We start from the raw sequence: 21,651 nt of genomic DNA, 5'->3' as shown, positions 1-21,651 counted from the left end.
AACAAATATCCATACTGCCAAACATGGCACATGGAAAAATATGACCATCCCAGCCAATCACAAGGAAGAACTTGTACAATAATTCTAACTCCTGCATTCATTAAAAGCACTATAGTTGTACCTTCAAAATATCATGTCCCGATTACCATAAACAAAAATCACAGTAAACCTCTCTAGAAAAACCAACCCATCAAATAGCTCATAACATGTATGTAATTGACAACTTGGCTATTTTATACTGTATAATGCATGGAATAGAACAGGTTTGCTACATATTGATCAGCTGATATCCTTTTCTGTTTTTTGCAAAATGTCTTTAAGAGTTTCAAGCACTTGTACACATTTCCAAGGACCAACATGAATTATATACAGAAAGGTGGAACACTCCATACAAATACCCTTGTTGAGCAAATGAAATACTCCCAAAGTGCACCAAGAGCCATCAGACCACAAAGTACTACTTTAAAAAGTCAAGAAATTCCGTTTTGCAGGATGGGGGCGAACGGGGAGGCGAAGGGAATCAAACAAAGGAAAGAGTAAGACAAGTAGGGAAAATATAAATGCATTTGGCATGACAAAGCAAAATTAAATAGAACCACACAAAAACAAAAAGGAAACTAATGAACAGCTCCAATAAAAAATACAAGCATCCAAAACAGTGCTCCTACATACGTACATACATCTAACAGGAATCGGCAAGTCCAAAAATGCAACACCCTGTTATGAGTAATTCACAAGACCGTGCTTATTCTCAGTGCTGACAGACACAGAATGAAACATAGAAACAGTATGTCCATCCACCATCTCCAGATAAAGGAATGGCTATCAGTCTCTATTTGCGCAATGAATCTCTTGAGAACTTGGTGGAAGACAACCAAAGAGATAAATGAATCTGTGTACAATGGTCTTTTTGATTGTCTGAACCCTACTCCATAAAAATTGGTGTAAGTGTTTCGATTTCGCAAAGTCTTTTTCAGTGCAGACTATCAGAGGCAGGAGATTGTTTTCCACCACGTGTGTGTTTTGTGAATAATTTGCATGACTGTGGGTAGGGATGTACTAGGATTAACTAGTGTGCAGAGTATATCGTCCACACACAGGAATGATTTAATGTCTCCCTTCCCAGTAGAAATACTGTGCATGTCAGTAGAGTGTGGAATAGCAGCCACCACAGGTTCCAAACCAAGCAGAAAAAGGAGTGGAAATAACAGGCAATCCCTGTTGGTTGCGTTGACCCAGCATAAACCGCTTGGAGAAAATACTCTGCTATTGACATCTGCTGCAGGGGAACCAGAGAAGATGAACTTTACATATAAAATCCTTTCCCGGTCTAATTTTAGTTAGAACTTTCATGAGGTACTGCCACTCCACCACTGTGTCTAGTGAAAATGCCAGGACTTCTTGAGAGTTGTCTTGTATGGTCATTTCGTAACAGTTTGCCAGTCGGACATCTTCATTGGCAAGTTGACACAACTTGCAGTTTGTGAGCCTGATGGGAGATTGCTCAAACAACTGGGTCACCAGCATTTTAGCTAAGATATTTAAGGCTGTGTTAATGAAAAAAATGGGATAGCAACTAAATCACTCAAGTGGATCTTTGCCTTGAAGTTAAAGGGTTAATGTGGCTTTTTGGATAGGGCTCTGAGAGCCAGAAGTCTCAACTCCTCTAGGCACCTAATAGAACAGTGGAACTTTTAAGAGTTTGTCCACCCTATAAAACTCACTGGGGAATCCCACTTCCCTTGGTCATTTACATGTTGATAAAACAGAGCGCCATCTCTGCTTCTATAATCTCTCTGGCACGAAGTAACCAACTCTCTTTTGACAGAGGGAAGCCGTAGTCTCCCTAGAATCAGATTTGCTTAGTTTGTCAGCCAGTCTGAGGTATTTAAAGACATATTAGAATGCAAACAGGTTTACTATGTCTAAGGGATGTGTCTTTAAGTTACAATTATCAACTATTGTAGGAATGGTAAGCTGAGAAGCAGATGATGGGGAGCCCACCACGTTTCTCCTCCTTGATCATACTGTTGCCAGCATAATCCGATCAAGCTGCATCAAGGATGAAGGTATTCAAGTGGAACTTCACAACCTGTAGCTCTTTCCTCGTGGTCTGTGGGGTCATTGATATATCACTCATAAGCTTTCTATTCTGTTCTTCCAACGACTATTGGTCTTTGCAGAGCCAAAACTTCACAATGCCTAACATTTTTCATTAATGTAATTTGCTGCACAGGAAACTCCCAAACTTGCATGTCAGTAGAATTACACCCTACAAAACTATTCACTGCCATCCATGTAAGGCCATCAGGAGGTCATCCTTCACTTGTGCTAGTTAATGAAGCTCTAGAAATGTTTTTTGCACACTGAACAAGCCCTCTTCCAATGACCATTCATCTGTGATCTTGGCTGAAGAGTCCCACAAAACCACAATCCACACATGCTCTGCCATATTCTGAAGCTGCCTGTTGTACTTGTCTCTACTCTTTTGCAATACTACCTACCAAAGAAACTGCTCACATCAAATTAATCAAACATCCCTCATCTTCTGCCTATCATTCCTACATGTCAACTATTTCGCCATGATAACCGTGAAAGAATCTAGCCGAACATTTGTCATCCAGAAATGTAAACTACAGCAGCATTGTACTCAAATTTTGTGTCCAGTAGTTGGCCAAGCAGTATTCCACCTTGAGTCTTCTCTTGTAAATCTGAACTACAAAGGGATGGTGTGCGGAATGAAATGCCTCCCTCCGACACAACTCTAAAACCATTCCACAACACGAGATCTAATCTGAGTGAGATATCATTAAGTTAAAGTATCCCCTCCTCCAATAGGAAGGGGGCACCAGGTTTCAAATCATGAAACCCCCATGATGCCTTTAGGCACTTTACAACAAATATTGCCTTGACAAATGGAAACAAAGCATTAAGCAGATGCATTAGGAATATTAAGCAGATGTAGATTACCATGCAGCCAGGCACAACACACGCCCGATGGTTATTTAGAGACCAAGGGGTTTCCATGACTGCATTCTAGTGATCAGATCTAGTCAAGGCAAGAAGACCATCAATGCAAGCATTTTTTTTAAACTATTGATAATGGAGGTACATGGGGGCACCATATCTCGTGCTGCTTGCCACTAAAACTCTGCATTACAAATGAATTATTTTACCTGTACAACGTGCTCCGAAGGTGCTTGAATTAACCAGTTGCATGATGCAAGTGATGGGTAGGCATCAGGGTAATTAATTGTGTCAATTGTCCCCGCTTCCGTCAGCTGAGCAAGACTTCCACAGCCAGAATCTGTTGACATAGAAGACACTTTAGTAGCTTAATGGTTATTTCTACTTACAGTTGCATACCTCTCCCATCCAAACCTATTTCACATACGTTTTCCCAAGATTTACAAAAACACTCAAGTGGGAAAACCTCTACTTTATGAGCTCAAGTTAAAAGGTGGCAATGGCTATCTAGAAAAAGTGCTGGGAATTTTGGGGAAAAAATGCCGATTTACGTTTATAGCACCTGGGCTGAAGCAGTGTAACGACTAGGCGAACAAAATAACATCTCAGACGTCATCCTACTTGTAGTATTGGCGGTGTGATGTGAACATGCGTTTTCATGCAAACTGCTACAGGTAAGCTTGGTCAGCATGCAACATCAGCCTATTCTTCCACCATTCACCTAATAATTTAAATCACTGTGAAAAGGATGTAGTATAATGTTGAAGATGCTGTTTGTTGCACAGAAACACCACCATTGCAATCCCAGGTTTCAAACATAACCGCATTGTGTGATTCTAGGTACAATACCACTCACCATGTACCTCAGTTTCAGGCAAACGTGGTAGCCCTGAAATGCATGCCAACATAAAAAGAAACCAGGACATACATTACATTCACTACAGTTTCACAATCTAGTGGTAGATTAGGCTTTAGGGAGCATCTAGTTAAAAGAACGATGTGGCCAGGTTACTAAATACATGGGAATGGACCTCAGATGAGGATGTGCAGACAACTGGATTATTCATTGGTTTGTCTATGGCAAGAAAACAGAACTCGCTGGATATTGGATGTCCAATTGATTATTTTGACAAAATTGTTACTGCCTTAAGACGGGCATAGTGGATCATACTTGGCGCATCAAAGTATTAAATAGAAGTATGTGAAAAGAGCAAAGGTGGACTATATACACTTACCCTCTAGGCCATCCACGTCCACCTCTTGGAAGTTCAGTGTAAAGCCCTTGGCAGTGGAGCTGTAATCCGAGACAAATTTCACTCTGGCCTTATTTGAATGTACCAAAAGAGGAGATGGCAAATCTGATCCACAAACTTGATCTGAAGAGAAACGAAATTATCATTGTAATCATTCATGGATTAAAGGTGGTCACTGGATCCACAGTCACCCCGCTCTCTAGTCTACTCACATCTGCAGGTTAATGACTCATGTTGCCAAAAGCAGTATCACATCATTCAAGTGCTTCATTCTCCACTTCCCTGCATACGCTTGTATAGCTCTTTATCATGGCAACACTGGGGACCCTCCAATCTACCACTCAGAGACCAGAGCGGATATAGCTATGAAAGCATAAGACTCCCTCACGTTCCCTCTCCCCTTTTATCACTTAAACGTCTAATTCCATCATTTCGACATTGATTGAAGAGCTTTATAGCTTACAGTTCCCACTGTTCGAGACCCTCTGCCTCTTTAGAAAATAGCCTTATGAAAGACAAACCATTCCTTCACTTTTCCCCCAAAGCGGTCGGATTGGTTTTCCATATTTATGTATTTGTCTTATTTTTTTTAAGTAACCAGATGAAAAGGGTGCACTTTTTATGTATTGCCTACTGATCGCTTTATCTGTTCTTGGCTGAACACCTATTATCCACAATACGGTAACACCCCTTGCTCATGATTAAATGAATTTATCTGTCAGTTCCCAGCTCCTTAATCTATGGGTTCCGATATTGGTCAGTGTTGGGCACTCACAAACAGCATTTCCTCTTTACCGTGTTTGACTGAAGGAGTTGTATCCTTCCACTGCTGATGTCAATAAGCTACTTTTTAAATAAGTTTCAGCACTCCATGGAAGTATCTCTTCATCTTCTATACCCTTCACTAGCCAATATGTTCTTCCACCCTTCCTGCTTTCTCACTTTTTTTTATTTTTGCAAATTTTTTTTAATGAGCCCAGACCCCTACATACTACTTTTAGCTACTTGCTCTTTACTTTTGATGCTCCTGCGCATTCATTTTTTTTATTTTTACAGTTCACAAATGGTTGTCTGTCATCTTGAAAAGGTAAATAAACTACAAAAAAATCCTAAATGTCAGTTGGTGCATCACAACTCATGCACAGGCTTGAGAGACCATCTTCAAATGTTTTTTTCTTGAAGAAAAATCATACAAAATGGTTCCCTATGCACATGCATGCATTACAACTAATACTGGCCATCTTGAAATGTGTCTCAAATAAAAAGCATTCCAAGCTGCTGTATGTGCATACATGATGATGCACTGCCTGTCATTTCAATTTTTGTGGTTTTAACACTCATTTGGGCAATGCCAACACAATCCTAGGCAAAGCCAGTAGCTTGGCATTTGCCTTTTAAATGCAATACCTACAGGCTTTGTCAATGCTTGTATTATTTTCAAATGTATAATACAGTAGCACCCCATACGCCCACCTAGACTGGGATCTCAATTATATGTAGCAATGTATGTTCTAAAAAAATATGAAATTTTTTAAAGAAAGTCCTTATATACGACAGCGTTAAAGTATATTATGTTCTCAGTATTTGTAGTAAACACAGTGCTAGTAGTAAAAATGTGGCTAGAAATAATCACATGTATACAAGCTGGCCTGGCTGATGAGGGATGTTACCCTGAAACCGGTCCAAGAATGCTTGTTTCCAGTCCAGTGAAGACCTGGATTGGCAGTTCAGGTTAGATTGTTCCCATAAGGAGCAGGGTCAAGACTGATTTTCATTAGCACGAATGTAATAGATTACTACTTTGTATGCGAGATCCAATACCAATTGTGTTGCACAGTTAGTGCACTGCGGGGTGGGTTTGAGGGACAGGGATCCAGGGTGGTTGAATTGAGATTAGGAATATGTATTGCTCATTATAATTATTGAATGAGGTTAACACAGGAAGTGTAAACATACAAAGCGGAAGGACCACACTATATAACTATGCACTGTAATCGAGGACTGGCGATTGTATGTCAAGACGAAAACTGTACATGTAAACTGCTTTGGTATGCTTATGTATCGGTACGGGGGCTAACTGTTCGAATGTACAATTGGAAAAACTCACACTTTGTGTAAAAAAAAAAAAAAGAAAGACTAATTTGCATATTGTTAGACCTGACATCATTGGCTTGAGTCTCTCCTCCATTTTTTCTGTTTGCCTCCACTGTTTTTCGATGTTTTGCTGGTATATGCTTTGGGCGCCGTGCCACTGCTGATCCGTGCCACAGCGCAAGTGCTCCCGATGTTAAATTGATGTATTGATTGTATCCATGTTTGGCTTACTTGGTTTACTGTCAGTCCCTAGTCTAGTGCACCAGGAGTGCCGGGGCTTGTAAATACAAATGCCGCTCGTGGGCTTGCAGCACGTGTTGTGCCACCCACAAGAGCGGCCTCGTAAAAGAATGTCTACGGGTCGGTCATTGCGAGACCCACGGGCAGTCTTGTACTGTCACGCTGGCTGCGCAGGTATACCTACTTGCCAGCCCCTCAAACCTTCCCTTGACTTCATGTTAGTCACCCCTATGGTAGGCCTACGGGCAGGGTGCATTGTAAGTATAAGGTAGGACACGCCTGACCAAGTTGGCATGTCCTAATAGTGAACTACCGCCATCTTCGTTCTTCACTATTGCGAGGTAGCCTGCTCTCCAGTAGTTAGAATGGGCCGCCGGGATTATTAATGCTATGATCCTAGCTGGCTCGGGGAGCATGGTGCAATGTCGAGTTTGGTATCCCTGAACTCTGGGTTTGATTATGCATCCGTTGGTATGGATGGTTTTCGGACTCTGGGTTCGAAAATAGCACTTTTAGAAAGTGTCTATTTTCGTGTCTAACCATTTCTGGTTTCTGCTGGTCTTGTGTGTGTGTGTGTGTGACAGGAGCTGGGTGGCTCCACAGGTCTGGATGAGTCAGTGTGGGATGAGTGGGACATTTGCGTTGAGAGTAGGGGGAGAGTAGTTGCTGATAGCCTGCCCTGCCTGATACAATGCGGGCTCCACCTCCTGCCAAGCGGCTGATGGCTCTGCTCCTGCCAGTGTCAATGCTGGCTCCACCTCCTGCTGGGCGGCTGAGGACCCAGCCCTGCTCAGTGAATAAGCCAGGTACTTCTGCCTGGCTCCACCCACATCAGACCCAGGATGTTGGGAAAGTCCCCGGCCTGGACAAAGGGATCAAAGACGAAAAGGGGTATAAGAGGAGGACCCCTGAACCAAGAATTTAGATCACTTCTGACAAGGAACCCTGTAACCAAGGACAAGAGGCCTGCTGATCTGAGGACTTGCCTACCCCTTCTGCCAGTGTGCTGTTTGTTGGGGGAATCCTGCAGTGCTTCTCACGCTTGCTAAGAAAATCTCCAAGGACTGGAAGAGTGCCAGTCTCCTGCTGAAGTCACAGGGCTAAAGGACTTCATCTGCCTAAAGTACTATTTGCTGGAACCTGTGAGTCCAGCACCTCTGAAAGAACCAGCAATCTCGACACCGACGGACGTCGCCGAATCCAGCTCGACGTAGTGGGTAACGGCCCCAGTGTCCCGCTTCCTCGACGACCGGCCGCCAGGCCCGAACGACGCCAGCAGCAACGCCAGTGAGTGGGAGTACGGCTCCAGCTCCAAGGGACCTCGTGTCTGCACCGCTGCTGATCGCATCGCCCTCGTGCCCTCTCGACGCCGTGAGCGCTGCTCACACTTTGCAACCGCATCATCGTCAGCGACGCCTGCTGAGGCCTGATCGACACCAAAGACGCGACGCCGGATTGCTCGACGCCGCTGATCATCGTGTGCTTCCTTTTTCCTAAGGTACTGTGTTGTGGGGGGTCCGTGTGACTCCAGGCTTGACATAGCGCTCCTCGCGGTCGACGCCGAACCTTTGGATTAACTTTGCCTCGACGTCGTGTAGCTCCCGTGTGAGTTACCCTGTTGCTAAGAACTGTGTTTCCAATTAGAAGATTTGCTTTGATACTAAAGACTTTGTGCTAAAGAAGAAACTACCTTTGAGCTATCCTTTTTCCTTCTCAAAGTATTTATTCAGATTGTGTACATTTTTGTCGTTATTTGGTCTTGTGCTAAGCCTTATATAAAAATACTTATTTTTATAATACTACTGTGTCGTGTCCATTTGTAGTGCATTCACTTTATTACTGTATGTGGTCATAAATGCTTAACACACAGCCTCCGAGATAAGCCTATCTGCTCTGCCAAGCTACTGAGGGGGTGAGCAGGGGTTATCAAAGGGTGCGATCCCCTTGCCCTGACTAGAAAAGGTGTGTCCCTATTTGTCAGAAGTGTATACCTCTGCCAACTAGAGACAGCCGGTTCTAACACATCTGAACTGGGGTGACAAAGTGGGCTAAAGAGCGATGATGGATTCAACCCAGATCAGTGTCTAGGAGAGAGTGTCTGAAAAGTTTCAGCGCTCTGTCAAACATCTTCTTGTGTGAAAGAGACAGACAGACACTTTTACTGCCATATTGCTCTAAATGGCTTTAACCCCATATGAATGACCAGGTCGTCAGGACAAAAGAATCATTCTGAGCACAAGATTGTATAGGCTATGAATACAAAGAAAAACCAAGTCAAAAACTTTTAACACAAAATAAATATGCATAAATGAGTGAGGCCTTGTCTATTTGGGGCACCTGTGGTTTATAAAATAGTTGTATTTACTGTTGGACTTAGCCGTTTCAGGGTCATCCCAGAACTTTTTGCCTTCCTCCTGTATTTTTTTTGACCGGTCGTTGGTGCTTTCAGGACTCTAGCACTGAACAGCAATGATAAAGTGCCCAAAGTGCATGTGCTCTCTATTATAAACTTGGTAAGATTAGTCTACACCTGTTTGGCATATTTAATTTACCTGTCAGTCCCTTGTACAGTGGTATCCTCTATACCCAGGGCCTGTAAATTAAATGCTACTGGTGGGCTTGCAGCGCTGCTTGCTCCACTCACCAAAGTAGCCTTTCAAACTTGTCTCATGCCTCTGCCACTTCAGGGCCTGTGCGATGTTTACTGCTGCTTTGATGTGGCACATATGGTGGTTGTTGCATCTGCAACTCCCATTTTACTACATATTGGTCACCCCTAATTTAGGTCCTAGCTAGCCCTATGGGCAGGGTGCAGTGTTGGTAAAAGGTAGGACATGTGCCTTAACTGTGTGGCATGTCCTGGTAGTGACCAACAGCCTATTTAGTTTCTCACTGTTGTGAGGCTGCCCTCATAGGGATGCATTGGGGATTCCCAGATATGCGCTTCAGTGGTAATTTCTGATCTTAGATGGTTTAGCGTGATCAGGTTTGGTATGTTTGGAATAATATTGATAAATCTGCTTTAACCGATAAGCATAATCTATCATTACTATTTTAGAAATGCCACTTTTAGAAGTGTGCGCGGTGTGTTTGTGCCTGCCGGTTACGTATTGGCGTCCTGCTTCTGACTGACAGGGAATGTGCATTCACGCCAGCCAGTCACGGGTGGGAGTGGGGGGGGGGTGTCAAGGTGTGTCCTGGCCTGCCTGGATGACTCAGTGTTAGCCTGAATTGATCTAGAATGAATTTAGAGTAGCGGGAGGAGTTTCCCCTGGCACTGAATCGGCCTGGTCTGCATTTGGAGTGGTGGGAGAAGTAGCACCTGCACCTGAATGGGGCTGTGCCTACCTTCCACAATGATGGCTCTGCTCCCCTGTGGTGTGTCTGGGGCCAAGGCTTACACTAACAAAGGATGTTGTTGTGCACTTGTAAAGATAATTGTAAAGTGCCCCCAGAACTGGTTTAGACTGGGCTCAGAGCCCTGTGCCAGGGGGAGAACAAAGACATATGGACTATAAGTAGTGTGGCTCACTGGTTAGAGGCGGCAGACCCGAGAGCAGACCCGAGAGCAGAGGACGGGCCGGGACCAGGGTTCGATTCCCGGCGCGGCAGGTTTCTGGACCAGGGTCAGCGGACTCGATTATTCTCTCGCCTCGGTGCCCACTCTGATCAGCGATCACACTCGGCAACTCTGGGCATTAGCTTGCCTCATCTTCACTAACGGCCCCACCAGACCGCCGGGGATGCCTGGTCTCACCCTGGAGATACCCATTAAGGGACCATCTCTCAGGGAAGCCAGGAAGGGTTTCGCAGCGGTCGAAGCGCCTTGGGACCCTCCGGGTAAGTAGTGCGCTATATAAATGCCTATACATTTACATAAGTACTGGGGCTGGGACCCCGGATCAGTTGAACCATGGGAATCTCTAACTGAAAAGAGGGGACTGCTATGAGCCAGGAGGTACTGCCATATCGGACCACCTACTACCTTCTCGAGGGGTGAGAGGACTGGCCTTCTGCTAGGGGACCCTGCATACTGGCCAGCCTGGGCCCAGTCCTCTGCCCCAATGATCTCTCAGGACCTCGGTTTCTGATCTGAAGTACTCCGCAGACATAGCGCTTAGTGAGTGCTTGATTCATTGGGTGTCCCTCCCCTTTGCTTTGAGGAAGCTCTATTTATTTTCCCCGATTCTTTAGGCATCCCGCTCCTTGAAACCTCTAGGGAGCGGTAACCTTGCTGTGGAAGTCTGTGCTGAGCCCCATCCCGGGGTGTGCAGATTCAGAGAGCGGTTTCTTTGAGTAAGCGCAGCGTGGTGCAGGCAGAGGAGCCTCTTGAGCCGCGTAAAACCGTCCCAGTGAAAGAGGAAAGGGCTGTGGGCAGACTTCATCCTAGCACACAGCAGTGGCAGGAGGTGGGTGAGTGTCTCGTTCACTCCCCCCCCAACCACTGTATCTGAAGGCAAGCATTGTGGAGCAGCCTGAACGTGGGCCGCTGCAGGCTTACTCTTGTCTACCTGTGAGGAGAGACCTACCATTGCGGGCCTGAGAGGACCTTTGTTTTTCTACCTCAGCGCTCCGTGCAGCTGCCGGGTCTCTGCCCCACTCATGTGTCGGGCGGCGGGCCAGAGGATTACGGCACAGCCAGGAGGGTTTCTTGTTACTTTGGGGGACTACTGGATTGACTCACCCATTTTTCCCTTGCACATCACAGATCAGGCTCAGTAATAAGGGTTCAATCAATCAAAGTACTTGTAGAGCGCACTACTTACCCGTGAGGGTCTCAAGGCGCTGAGGGGCGGGGGTGCCGCTACTGCTCGAAAAGCCTGGTCTTGAGGAGTCTTCTGAAGGCGAGCAGGTCATGGGTCTGCCGTAGGTGGGTAGGGAGGGTGTTCCAGGTCTTGGCAGCGAGGTAGGAGAAGGATTTGCCACCGGAGGTTGTTTGTTGGATGCGGGGGACAGCGGCGAGGGCGAGGCTGGTGGAGCGGAGCTGGCAGGTGGGTGGGGGTGTAGAAGCGGAGTCTGCTGTTAAGGTAGGCTGGTCCGGCATTGTGGAGTGTTTTGTGTGCATGGGTGAGGAGCTTGAAGGTGATACTCTTGTCGACAGGGGACCAGTGTAGGTCTCAGGTGGGAGGTGATGTGGCTGCAGCGGGGACGCCGAGTCGGGCGGAGGCGTTTTGGATGCGTTGTCCTCATAGGTGTTTGGCTGGGATTCATGCGTAGAGTGCGTTGCCGTAGTCCAGTCTGCTGCTGCCGAGGGCCTGTGTCACCGTTCTTCTTGTTTCGTTCGGGATCCACTTGTAGATCCTGCAGAGCATGCAGAGGGTGTTGTAGCAGGAGGAGGAGACTGCGCCAACCTGTTTAGATATGAAGAGGGAGGAGTCTAGGATGAATCCTAGGTTGCGTGCATGGTCGGTGGGTGTCAGTGCTGTTCCCAGTGTGGTCGCCCACCAGGAGTCGTCCCAGGCTGAAGGGGTGAGTCCGACGATGAGTACCATCCGTCTTGTCAGAGTTCAGTTTCAGACGGATGTTCCTCATCCAGTCGGCGACGGCCTTCATTCCTTCGTGGAGGTTGGTTTTGGTTTGGCGGTGTGCGGGTTCTTGGTGAGGGAAAGGATGAGCTGGTTGTCGTCGGCATAGGAGATGAGGTCATGCTGGCAGCCACTTGTGCGAGGAGGGACATGTGGACATTGAACAGCGTCTGGCTGAGGGATGAGCCCTGTGGTATGCCGCAGATGTCAGTGGCCTCGGATCGGAAGGGCAGGAGGCGAACGCTCTGGGTTCTTGTTATATCCTACATTATACATTACTTCTCCTTTAATTGCATGAGACTTTGTTCACGAAGTTCTGGTTCTCAGAACTTTCCTGGTGATGCATTCTGCCCTTTCTGTCAGTTGTACTTGGACTTTGAAGCTGTATACTTGATGCTGTGCTGCTGAATAAAGCTTCTTCATTTAAACCCTTTTTCCTGGATTATTACAAATTTTGGCGACGAGGACTCCAGCCATCTACAGCACAGGAGCAGAGTGAACCCTATTTTATTGTTCCTGGACTCATTTTTGGATTTCCGTGGATTTTATGCTTTTTCCACCCCTTTAAAATCATTCTCTTTGGAATTGCTTCCTTCCAACTTCAATTGCTGGGTTTCCTGAGCCATCTGCGAGAATTGCGAGAGTTCTCCGAGCTATTTTCGTCAATTTCAAAGGTTTTGCATCTTTCAACCTTGGCTCGAGCCTTACCGAAGCCAGTTTCATGTTGCCAGGATACGAAGACGCTGAGCGCTGGAAGACGTCATTGAGCCGTGCAAGGCGTTTCCTGTAACCAAGGTGCCGACTCGTTGCCTGGACACCGGGACGCAACTCATCACGGAGCGTCATCACACCAGCGCGTCATATCCCCTAGCAACTGGTGCGCATTGCAACGCATCCTACGGAGCATCATCACGTTGGCGCGTCACATCTCCTAGCAATTGCAACGCATTCTACACGCAGCGTAACGTCTTACGTCATACGCTGCGTGCAACGTGACTCCATTTTGTTTTCCTTAAACTTAGAGTTACCTAGCAACCCTTCGCCGATTTCTACACGGAGATTTCCTTTTATACGCGAAGGTTGTGGACGCTCTATTTATTCAAATTTACACGGACGCGCTATTTCTTCAAATCTACACGGAAAGCCTATTTTATCATCGCTTTTTACAGCGTTTGCTACATTTTTTTTTTTTTCTGATTCCTTTCATTAACGTTCTCTGCCACCGTGTTATGAAGGTACTTTCTTCGTGTTACTTGCTTGAGGATCTTCTACTTATTTCTACAAGTGACTTTGTATTTGTGCATTATTGTATTGATATCGCTTTACTTACCTTATTTACAATATTTTCCATGTTTTCCTATATTTGGGTATATTTATTTTACTACAAGTTTTAACAAATTTCATTTCATTTTGGCATTTGCTTTAATTTCAACTGTGTCTTTGGAAATGCAATTTGACCCGCCTGCTAAATTCTTACAAATTAAGGGTGATCCTCCTTTGCCTTGGGCAAGATGGAAGGAGGAATTCTTCAACTATATGAAGGCCATTGATGGAGAGCGAATGGGTTCAGAGAGGAAAAAGAGCATATTATTGCATTGTTTAGGATCAGAAGGGCAAGAAATTTTCAGAACTTTGTCCCCTATTTCTACTCCTTCAGGTAGTGGTGATAATCTCATGTTTATTCGGAGGCTCTTGCCAGATTAGAAAAAAGATTTAAGCCCACCGCTAATATTGCTCTTAATCGATTTAAGTTTTACACCAGGGCACAGAAACAGGATGAATCTTTCGATGACTTTCTCACGTCTTTAAGAGCCCTAACCTTACGTTGTAATTTTGGTACAATGGCCGATGAGATGATACGTGACCAAATTATCGTTCACGTTAAGAATAAGAAAGTCCAAGATAAGTTGTGGTGCCTAGGTGATCCCAGTTTGGAAGAGAGTATTGCTATTGCTAAATCTACAGAGATGTCTGAAAAATGGATGGATATTGTAGATCAACAAAATGCCAATGGTAGTAAGACTAATGTTGAGGAAGAAGTGTGCTTGGTCAAGTCCAAGAATGAAGCGAAGAATAGTACTACCTCACAATCTGCTGTTAAAAATTGGTCGAATGGTAATTACAGAAAACCTGATGTTAATAGCAATTTAGTTTCCTGTTATAGGTGTGGCAATAAGTCACATATTGCTTCTTTTCCAGGATGTCCTGCCCTAAATAGAACTTGCAACATTTGTGGTAAGCTGGGACACTTTAGTAATGTCTGTAGGGAGAAACGTTTTAATTCACAAGGAAGAACAGGACAATCACGTCTTGTTCCTAGTTATCCTACTCCCATCAAAGTGTCTTCAGTTAATGATTCTGAACCTACCCCACAGGAGATTGCAAGAGGGTATGTTGTGTCCATCTTACAAAGTGGTACCATTGTTTTTACTCGTAAGAAATCACCTAAATGCAATTTTAACATCCTTGGGGTTGATCTGGAATTGATGGTAGACTCTGGGTCTCCATGGACCATCATCACTAAACAATACTTTGATGAGAAATTACATGAAGTGTGTGATTTTACTAAATTACAACCATCTGACATTTTAGCTGAAATTGAAGGATTTTTAAATGTGCCTTTAACTTTTAGAGGTAGATTTGCCTATATCAAACTGTATATAGCGTTCAAAGGTGTAAATGTTCTTGGGTGGCAAGATCAATGGGAACTTGGTATCAAATTAAATCCACGAGCCAAGGATCCAATTGAACTTTGTAGTGATCAAGAGATGGTTAATAGCATTACTGAACGGGAAGAAGATGTTACCTCCTTTTGGAGTAAAAAATTTGATAAAGTATTTTGTGATCAATTAGGAAAATTGAAAGGTTTTGCACACAAAATCGTTTTAAAAGATAATGCTATTCCTGTGAAGCAAAAATAGAGGTGTACCCCTCAATGTTAGGTCTGAATTAAAGGACATGTTGGATGATCTTTTGAAAGATAATGTAATTGAACCAATTGAGTCATCTGAGTGGGTTTCACCCATTGTTCTCGTACGAAAACCTGATCAAAAATTAAGAGTCTGTATTGATTTGAGAGCTCTTAATTCAAACATAGTTATAGATTGCCATCCGCTCCCTAATATCAATGAATTAGTTTCACTTTTTGATGGTGCGCAGATCTTTTCTACCCTAGATCTTAGGTCAGCGTACCATCAAATAGAATTAACGGAGGAATCTAGGAAGTTCACCGCTTTCATCACACCCATGGGCCTCTTTCAGTACAGGAGAATGCCGTTTGGGTTGGCTTCTGCTGCTTCTGTATTCCAGAGGGTAATGTTCCTAATTTTTAGAGATCTGGATTCTTATGTTAAATGCTTTCAGGATGACATCCTGATCTTCTCTAAAAATAATGCTGAACATTCTGTTCATCTCAATGAAGTGTGTTCCAGACTACAAAACTATGGCCTTACTCTTAAAGCACACAAGTGCAATTTGTTTAAGAAATCAGTGGAGTATTTGGGGCACACCCCTTCAGGGGAAGGTTTAATTCCCAAAAAATCGAATGTCGAGGCCATTCTTAATGCCCCAGCTCCCATTAATAAGGAACAGCTCTTGTCTTTTTCAGGCATGTGTGAGTATTACAGCAAGTTTGTTGCTAATTTTGCTACAAAAATGGAGCCGTTGAGAAAACTTTTGAGACAAAAGAATGAATTTGTTTGGAACACAGAGCAAGAAAATGCCTTTTCTGAGATCAAAAAGGATATTGTTGGTTCACCAACTTTGAGACCCTTTAGAATGGGAAAAAAATGTATATCACTACAGATGCAAGTTTATACGGTTTGGGTTGTGTGCTTTCCCAAACTGACGGTATGTCAGAATGGAATGTGGCATTTTCATCCAGGACGCTGAGTGAGACAGAACGCAGATATGCAGTTATTGAGCGGGAGTTGCTGTCATGTGTATGGGCTATAGAGCACTATAGAATATATATTTGGGGCAGTAAGTTCATTCTGAGGACTGATCATAAGCCCCTTGTAAATATTCTATCGGTGGGAGGAGGTTGGAATTCCACAGCGAGGATTGCACGTTTGACATCCAGGTTACAAGAATACAGCTTTACAGTGGAATACATTCCTGGAAAAAAAATGTGACGGCTGATTGCTTGTCACGTCTGCCTTGTCTTAGTTTAATTGACAGTGTTAAGGGCTGTGAAGATTTGGATTTTGTTTGTGGATTGCAGGATTTTGTTGATTCACAGTATCAAGAGATCACTGAACAGTTCTGGTTTAAGTGTCAAGAAGAGGATGAAAAGTTTCTTACCTTGAGGAAATATTTGTTGGAAGGTTGGCCCAACAAAACTAATGTTAGAGAAGACATTGATCCATTCTTCAATGTTGCTGATGAATTATTTTGTGATGGTGATCTTGTGTTTAAAGGTGACAAGTGTGTTCCACCCGTTGGTGTTCAGGAGTTGATACTCAAGTTGGCGCACAAAACCCATCCTGGTATTTCTGCCATGAAGCGTTTGATTAGATTGAATTTCTGGTGGCCTGGTTTAGACAGGTTTGTAGATCGGGTGGTTAGGAATTTCAGTGAGTGTTGTGACAAAGACAAAATGCTAAAGGTTGTTGTTCCACCTCTTAAGCCGGTGGTCTGGCCTGAAGTTCCATGGAGTAAAATTGCCTTTGACATTTCTGGTCCATTCAATATTTTGCCTGAATCTTCTCGTTTTGCCCTTGTGATTATTGATTACCATTCTAAATGGCCAGAGGTAAAGTTTGTGTCAAAGATCACTTCTGAAGTTATAATTCTGTTTTTCCAAGAAGTATTTTCTAGAGAGGGTTGTCCTTCCACTTTAGTGTCAGATAATGGGGTACAATTGGTCTCATCAGAAATGCAGTCATTTTTACAATCTTGTAATATAAAACATGTTAGGACTTCACTCTACGAGCCACATGAGAATGGGCAGGTTGAGCGTTTCAACCGTGTGTTAAAGAACTTTGTGGTTGATGCCATTAAGGAAAAAGGTAGCTGGTTGAATATCCTCAGAGTGAAACTTTGGCATTATCGCATAACTCCACACACCACCACAGAGGTTAGTCCTTTCAAGTTACTTAAGGGAAGAGATCCTGCTTCTGTTATTTGTCCTTGGTGGTTCAAGGAGAAATGTAAGGCCTTTTGTGAGGATGTTGTGGATGTCAAACTCGTTGCGGACAGAGTGGCTTCTAAACAAAGTAAATCTGCCCTGTGGTACAACAAAAGGTGGAAAGCTAAAGAGCATGGTTTGGCTGTGGGCAATTGGGTCAAAATTCTGAAACCTTCGTTTGTTAGCAAGGGAGTGAGCAAATATAGTAGACCCATTCAGGTTAAAAATGTTTTCCAAAACTCTGTTATCACGCAAGATGGAAAGGTCTGGAATGTGAGCAAGATTGCGAAGTGCCCTGTCCAGTATGGTGTGAATTCTCATTTTTCTTCTCAGAATGGTTACAATTTTGCACCAGGTCTGTGTTCTAGGCCTTCTACTGACACCATTGCTTCCAGGATCAAGGATGATTCCCGCACTCGTAAGAAACCTATTTCTTTACGGGACTATGTGTAATATTTTTGCTCTGTAAAGTTTTGCTTCATTGTTATTATGATTTTGTACATATGTTATTTTCTTTGTTTTTCTGTTTATGGGGAGATGTGTTATATCCTACATTATACATTACTTCTCCTTTAATTGCATGAGACTTTGTTCACGAAGTTCTGGTTCTCAGAACTTTCCTGGTGATGCATTCTGCCCTTTCTGTCAGTTGTACTTGGACTTTGAAGCTGTATACTTGATGCTGTGCTGCTGAATAAAGCTTCTTCATTTAAACCCTTTTTCCTGGATTATTACAGTTCTGCCGGAGCGGAAGGACGTGGTCCAGTCAAGGGCCTTCTCTTGGGTTCCGGCAGACAGTGTCAAAGGCGGCTGACAGGTCCAGGAAGATGAGGGCTGATGTTTTGCCGTTGTCTAGTTGGCGCCAGATGTAGTCTGTAGCAGCGATGAGGGCTGTCTCGGTGCTGTGGTTGTGTCTGAATCCAGACTCGGACGGGTCTAAGATGTTATCTTCCAGGAGGCGGGCCCGTTGCATGTTCACGAATTTCCCCAATGACCTTCACCGGGAACGGGAGCAGGGAGTTGGGCCAGAAGTTCGAGGTCCTTGGGGTCCACCTTGGGCTTCTTGAGGAGGGCTTTGATTTCGGCGTGTTTCCAGCTTTACGGGAATGTTGCTGTTTCGAAGGAGATGTTGATGACCTTCCGTAGTTGGGGTGCGATGGCAGCGTCTGCTTTGTTGAATACGTGGTGTGTGCACGGGTCTGACGGAGATCCGGAGTGCATGGAGTTCATGACCTTGCGTGTCTAGTCATTGACGTTGGACCAGGAGGTGAGGTGGTTGGTGCTGGTGGTGTTCACAGGGAAGGTGGGGTATGGCTTAGTCGGGACGTAATGGTGTTGAAGCGGTCATGGATGTCAGCAATCTTGCGGTGGAAGAAGATGGCAAGTGAGTCGCACAGTTCTTGTGAGGGCGGTATGGCGCTGGGGTTGGAGAGTTCCTTTACGATGCTGAAGAGCTCTTTGCTGTCATGTGCATTGTTGTCCAGGCGGTCTGTGAAGGAGGATCTCTTGGCTAATCTGATGAGGTGGTGATGTCCATGGGTGGCGTCCTTGTGGGCTGTGTGGTTGTCCGGAGTGCACTTGTGGAGCCATATCTTCTCCAGTTTCCGGCAGGTGAGTTTAGAGGCCTTGCAGCTAGTCGGTGAACCAGTTGGCTCTCTTGCTGGCGTGGTTGTTGGAGGATTTCTTGAGTGGGGCGAGGGTGTTGGCGCAGTTGTCGATCCACTTTCTGAGGTTACGGGCTGCGATGTCTGGGTTGGTAGGGTCGGTGGGTGGGTTTTGGGCGAGGGTGGTGATCAGCTGGTCTTCAGTGACTTTGCTCCAGCAGCGGCGAGGTAGCTGTTGGGTGTGGTGGTGCGTGGTTGGTTTGTTGAAGTTGAAATGGATGCAGTAGTGGTCGGTCTAGTGGAGTTCGGTGGTGTGAGTGAAGGCGACGTGAATGCCTGTAGAGAAGATGGTGTCCAGTGTGTGGCCGGCGGTGTGGGTGGGTGCGGTGATGAGTTGTCAGAGGCTAGCAAGGTTGTCGATCAGGGTGGGAGAGTTGGCGTTTTTGTTGTTCGAGGTGGAAATTCAGATCCGAGGAGGATGTAGTCTGTGGAGGCGAGTGCGTGGGTGCTGGCGAGGTCGGCGATAGAGTTGCTGAATTGGGTTCGGGGTCCGGGTGGTCTGTAGATGAGTGTTCCTCTAAGGGTGGTGTTGGGGTCGGTGTGGATCCGGAAGTGCAGGTGTTGGGTGGTGTTGAGGACGTCATCTGCGTGGGTGGCAACCTTGAGGGTAGACTTGTGGATGATGGCTATTCCTCCTCTGATTCCGTTGGCGCGATCCCTGCGGGTGATCTTGTAGCCGTCTGGGATGGCTATGGCGATGTCGGGCGCCGAGGAGTCGTTCCACTATGTCTCGGTCAGGAAGGCCACATCTGGGGCAGAGGTGTCGAGCAGATCCCAGAACTAGACGACATGTTTGCAGGCAGAGCGGGTGTTGAGTATGCAACGGAGGTGTTTGGGTCCAGTCCTTGGTGGTTTGGTGGTTCTGTCGCAGGTGAAGCTGCAGGTGTGGCATGAGAAAGGTCACTTGAGTCTGTTTCGGGGCGGCTTAGAAGCAGGTGTGGTTTTGGCCAGCGTTGAGTCCGTGGAGGGTGCTGGCGTCGTAGCGGAGTCTGATGTGGCGTTCGCGGGGTTCACAGGGTCCTGGGGTTCTGGCGCTGGACATGGTCCAGGCGTGGACGGGTGCAGACTGGCTTGCCTTTGGTGCACCAGTGGCGCGCCCATTGCGCGCGCCCGCTGTGGGGCCTCCAATAGAGGCTGATAGGGAGGGAGGAGCAGCTGGGATGCAGGAGTGGGGTGGCCAATGGGGAGCAGGGGGGCGGGCTGCAGGGATGCAGTGGTGGGAAAGGATCGGGAAATGGCCGGAACCAGGTGGAGGCAGGAAGCAGGACACAAGGCAGCTGGCAGCCGTGTGGTGGCGTGGGGAGCAACATGCCTGCGAGCAGGGTCAAAGGTTGCCCAATGCCTGATGTTCTGCCCAATGTCTGATGTTCGCCTATATGTTGAGCTAATTGCCACGGTTGGCACCCTACGCATTACAATGGGGACCTGCATATGCCTAGGAGGGGCATGATGTGTTTATGGAATGTGCACTCTGATAAGTATTCCTTATGGTGCACTGCTGTCTATGAATAATGTGTTCTGCTAAGTAGCATTATTTTGTGTATGCCTCGTGTCCGGATATTAGGATGGGTTGCTGTTGCTCATACCTTGTAATTACCAAGAAGGGGCAACCATCTGAACCGTGGTGATTTTATGTATGCATAACATTGTGCCAAGTACAATCTTACGAGTAGTTACTGGTTAGACTAAATGTAAGGTTGAGGACAGTGGCCTGATTGGCCTAGTGATTTAAGTAAATCCATGTAAAGTCATGACAAGTGCCTAGTGGCACGGTAAAATATGTGATTGTATTCTAATGTGTTTTTAAAGTTAATTCAAAGGCTATTTTTATATAACCTTGAGTGGAGTTGCTTTTGTGTTGTGCCTACTATGTTGCTGCTGTCAGTGTTGCGCAAAACACTTTACACATTGCCTCTGGGATAAGCATGACTGGTCTGCCAAGCTACCAAGGGGGTGAGCAGGGGTTATCTTCAGCGGGTAACTCCCTTGTCATGATGAGAATGGAGGGTTCTGCCTCGTTTAGGTGCATTCCGCAGCCAACCAGAAACCCAATTTCTAACATTACCTATGAGAGTAAGGATAAGAAAAATAAAGGGTATCCATAAGGGGCAGAAAATCTTAGGTGGCGATTGTGTATCCTTGTGGTGAATGGTGCAAACAGTGCAACACTAAAAAAGAATTCACAATTCTATCTGACAGAGTTCTAAACTTGAAATCAATAGTAAGGCAAATCCGGGACCAAGTCATGATTAGGATTAATTGGTAAACAACTAATGGTTGTTTCTTACATGGCTTGTCACAATGAAACTGCACAGTAGATACAGAAAAAAGGAATAAGTGACATCACAAGAAACTGCACAATGGGTGAATCGAGTGGAAACTGGGGAAAAACAAAAGTGGATAGAAAGAAGTCCAAGTAGTCACCAGTGTCCGTAGTTATTGCCGTGGATTTCCGGTGGATGTATAGATGCATGCAAAAACTCTCCAAGGGGCCAAGGAATCAATCAGAGCCCCAAAATGTTTTGACTACAGTCCTGCAGTTTGGAAACTAACATTGGAATGCTGCTTAACATTCTTGTTATTCCAGCATAAAACACAAACGCACATTGTTGAAACAATGAAGGAAAAGACTTTCATGCTGTATATGTTATGAAATCATCCAATAGACACTGTTGTGTCGGGTGATCTACGCTCAATAAGGGACATCTAACCCTGACTAGGCCTAGCACGTGGTCCTAGAATAAACTCAGCCAGACACTGGGAATAAAGTTGCTTGGTCG

At 45.3% G+C, this 21,651-nt stretch overlaps 1 protein-coding gene across 1 annotated transcript in view; it reads right to left on the bottom strand.

The window, feature by feature from the left end:
* The window catches only part of OVCH1 (ovochymase 1), an 852,055-nt gene that overhangs the window by 584,311 nt on the left and 246,093 nt on the right, over positions 1–21,651 (bottom strand). The window contains exons 11-12 of the mRNA XM_086952799.1: positions 4,203–4,343; positions 3,177–3,307 (exon numbers count right to left, since the gene is read on the bottom strand). Coding sequence (XP_086808925.1) covers positions 3,177–3,307; positions 4,203–4,343 — 272 coding nt within the window. The remainder of the gene's footprint in view (positions 1–3,176; positions 3,308–4,202; positions 4,344–21,651) is intronic.

Source organism: Lissotriton vulgaris, chromosome 1_2 (assembly GCF_964263255.1).
Source record: "Lissotriton vulgaris chromosome 1_2, aLisVul1.2, whole genome shotgun sequence".
Lineage (NCBI taxonomy): Eukaryota > Metazoa > Chordata > Amphibia > Caudata > Salamandridae > Lissotriton > Lissotriton vulgaris.
The sequence above is the reverse complement of the archived record's forward strand: the minus strand, read 5'-3'. Positions and strand labels throughout refer to the sequence as shown.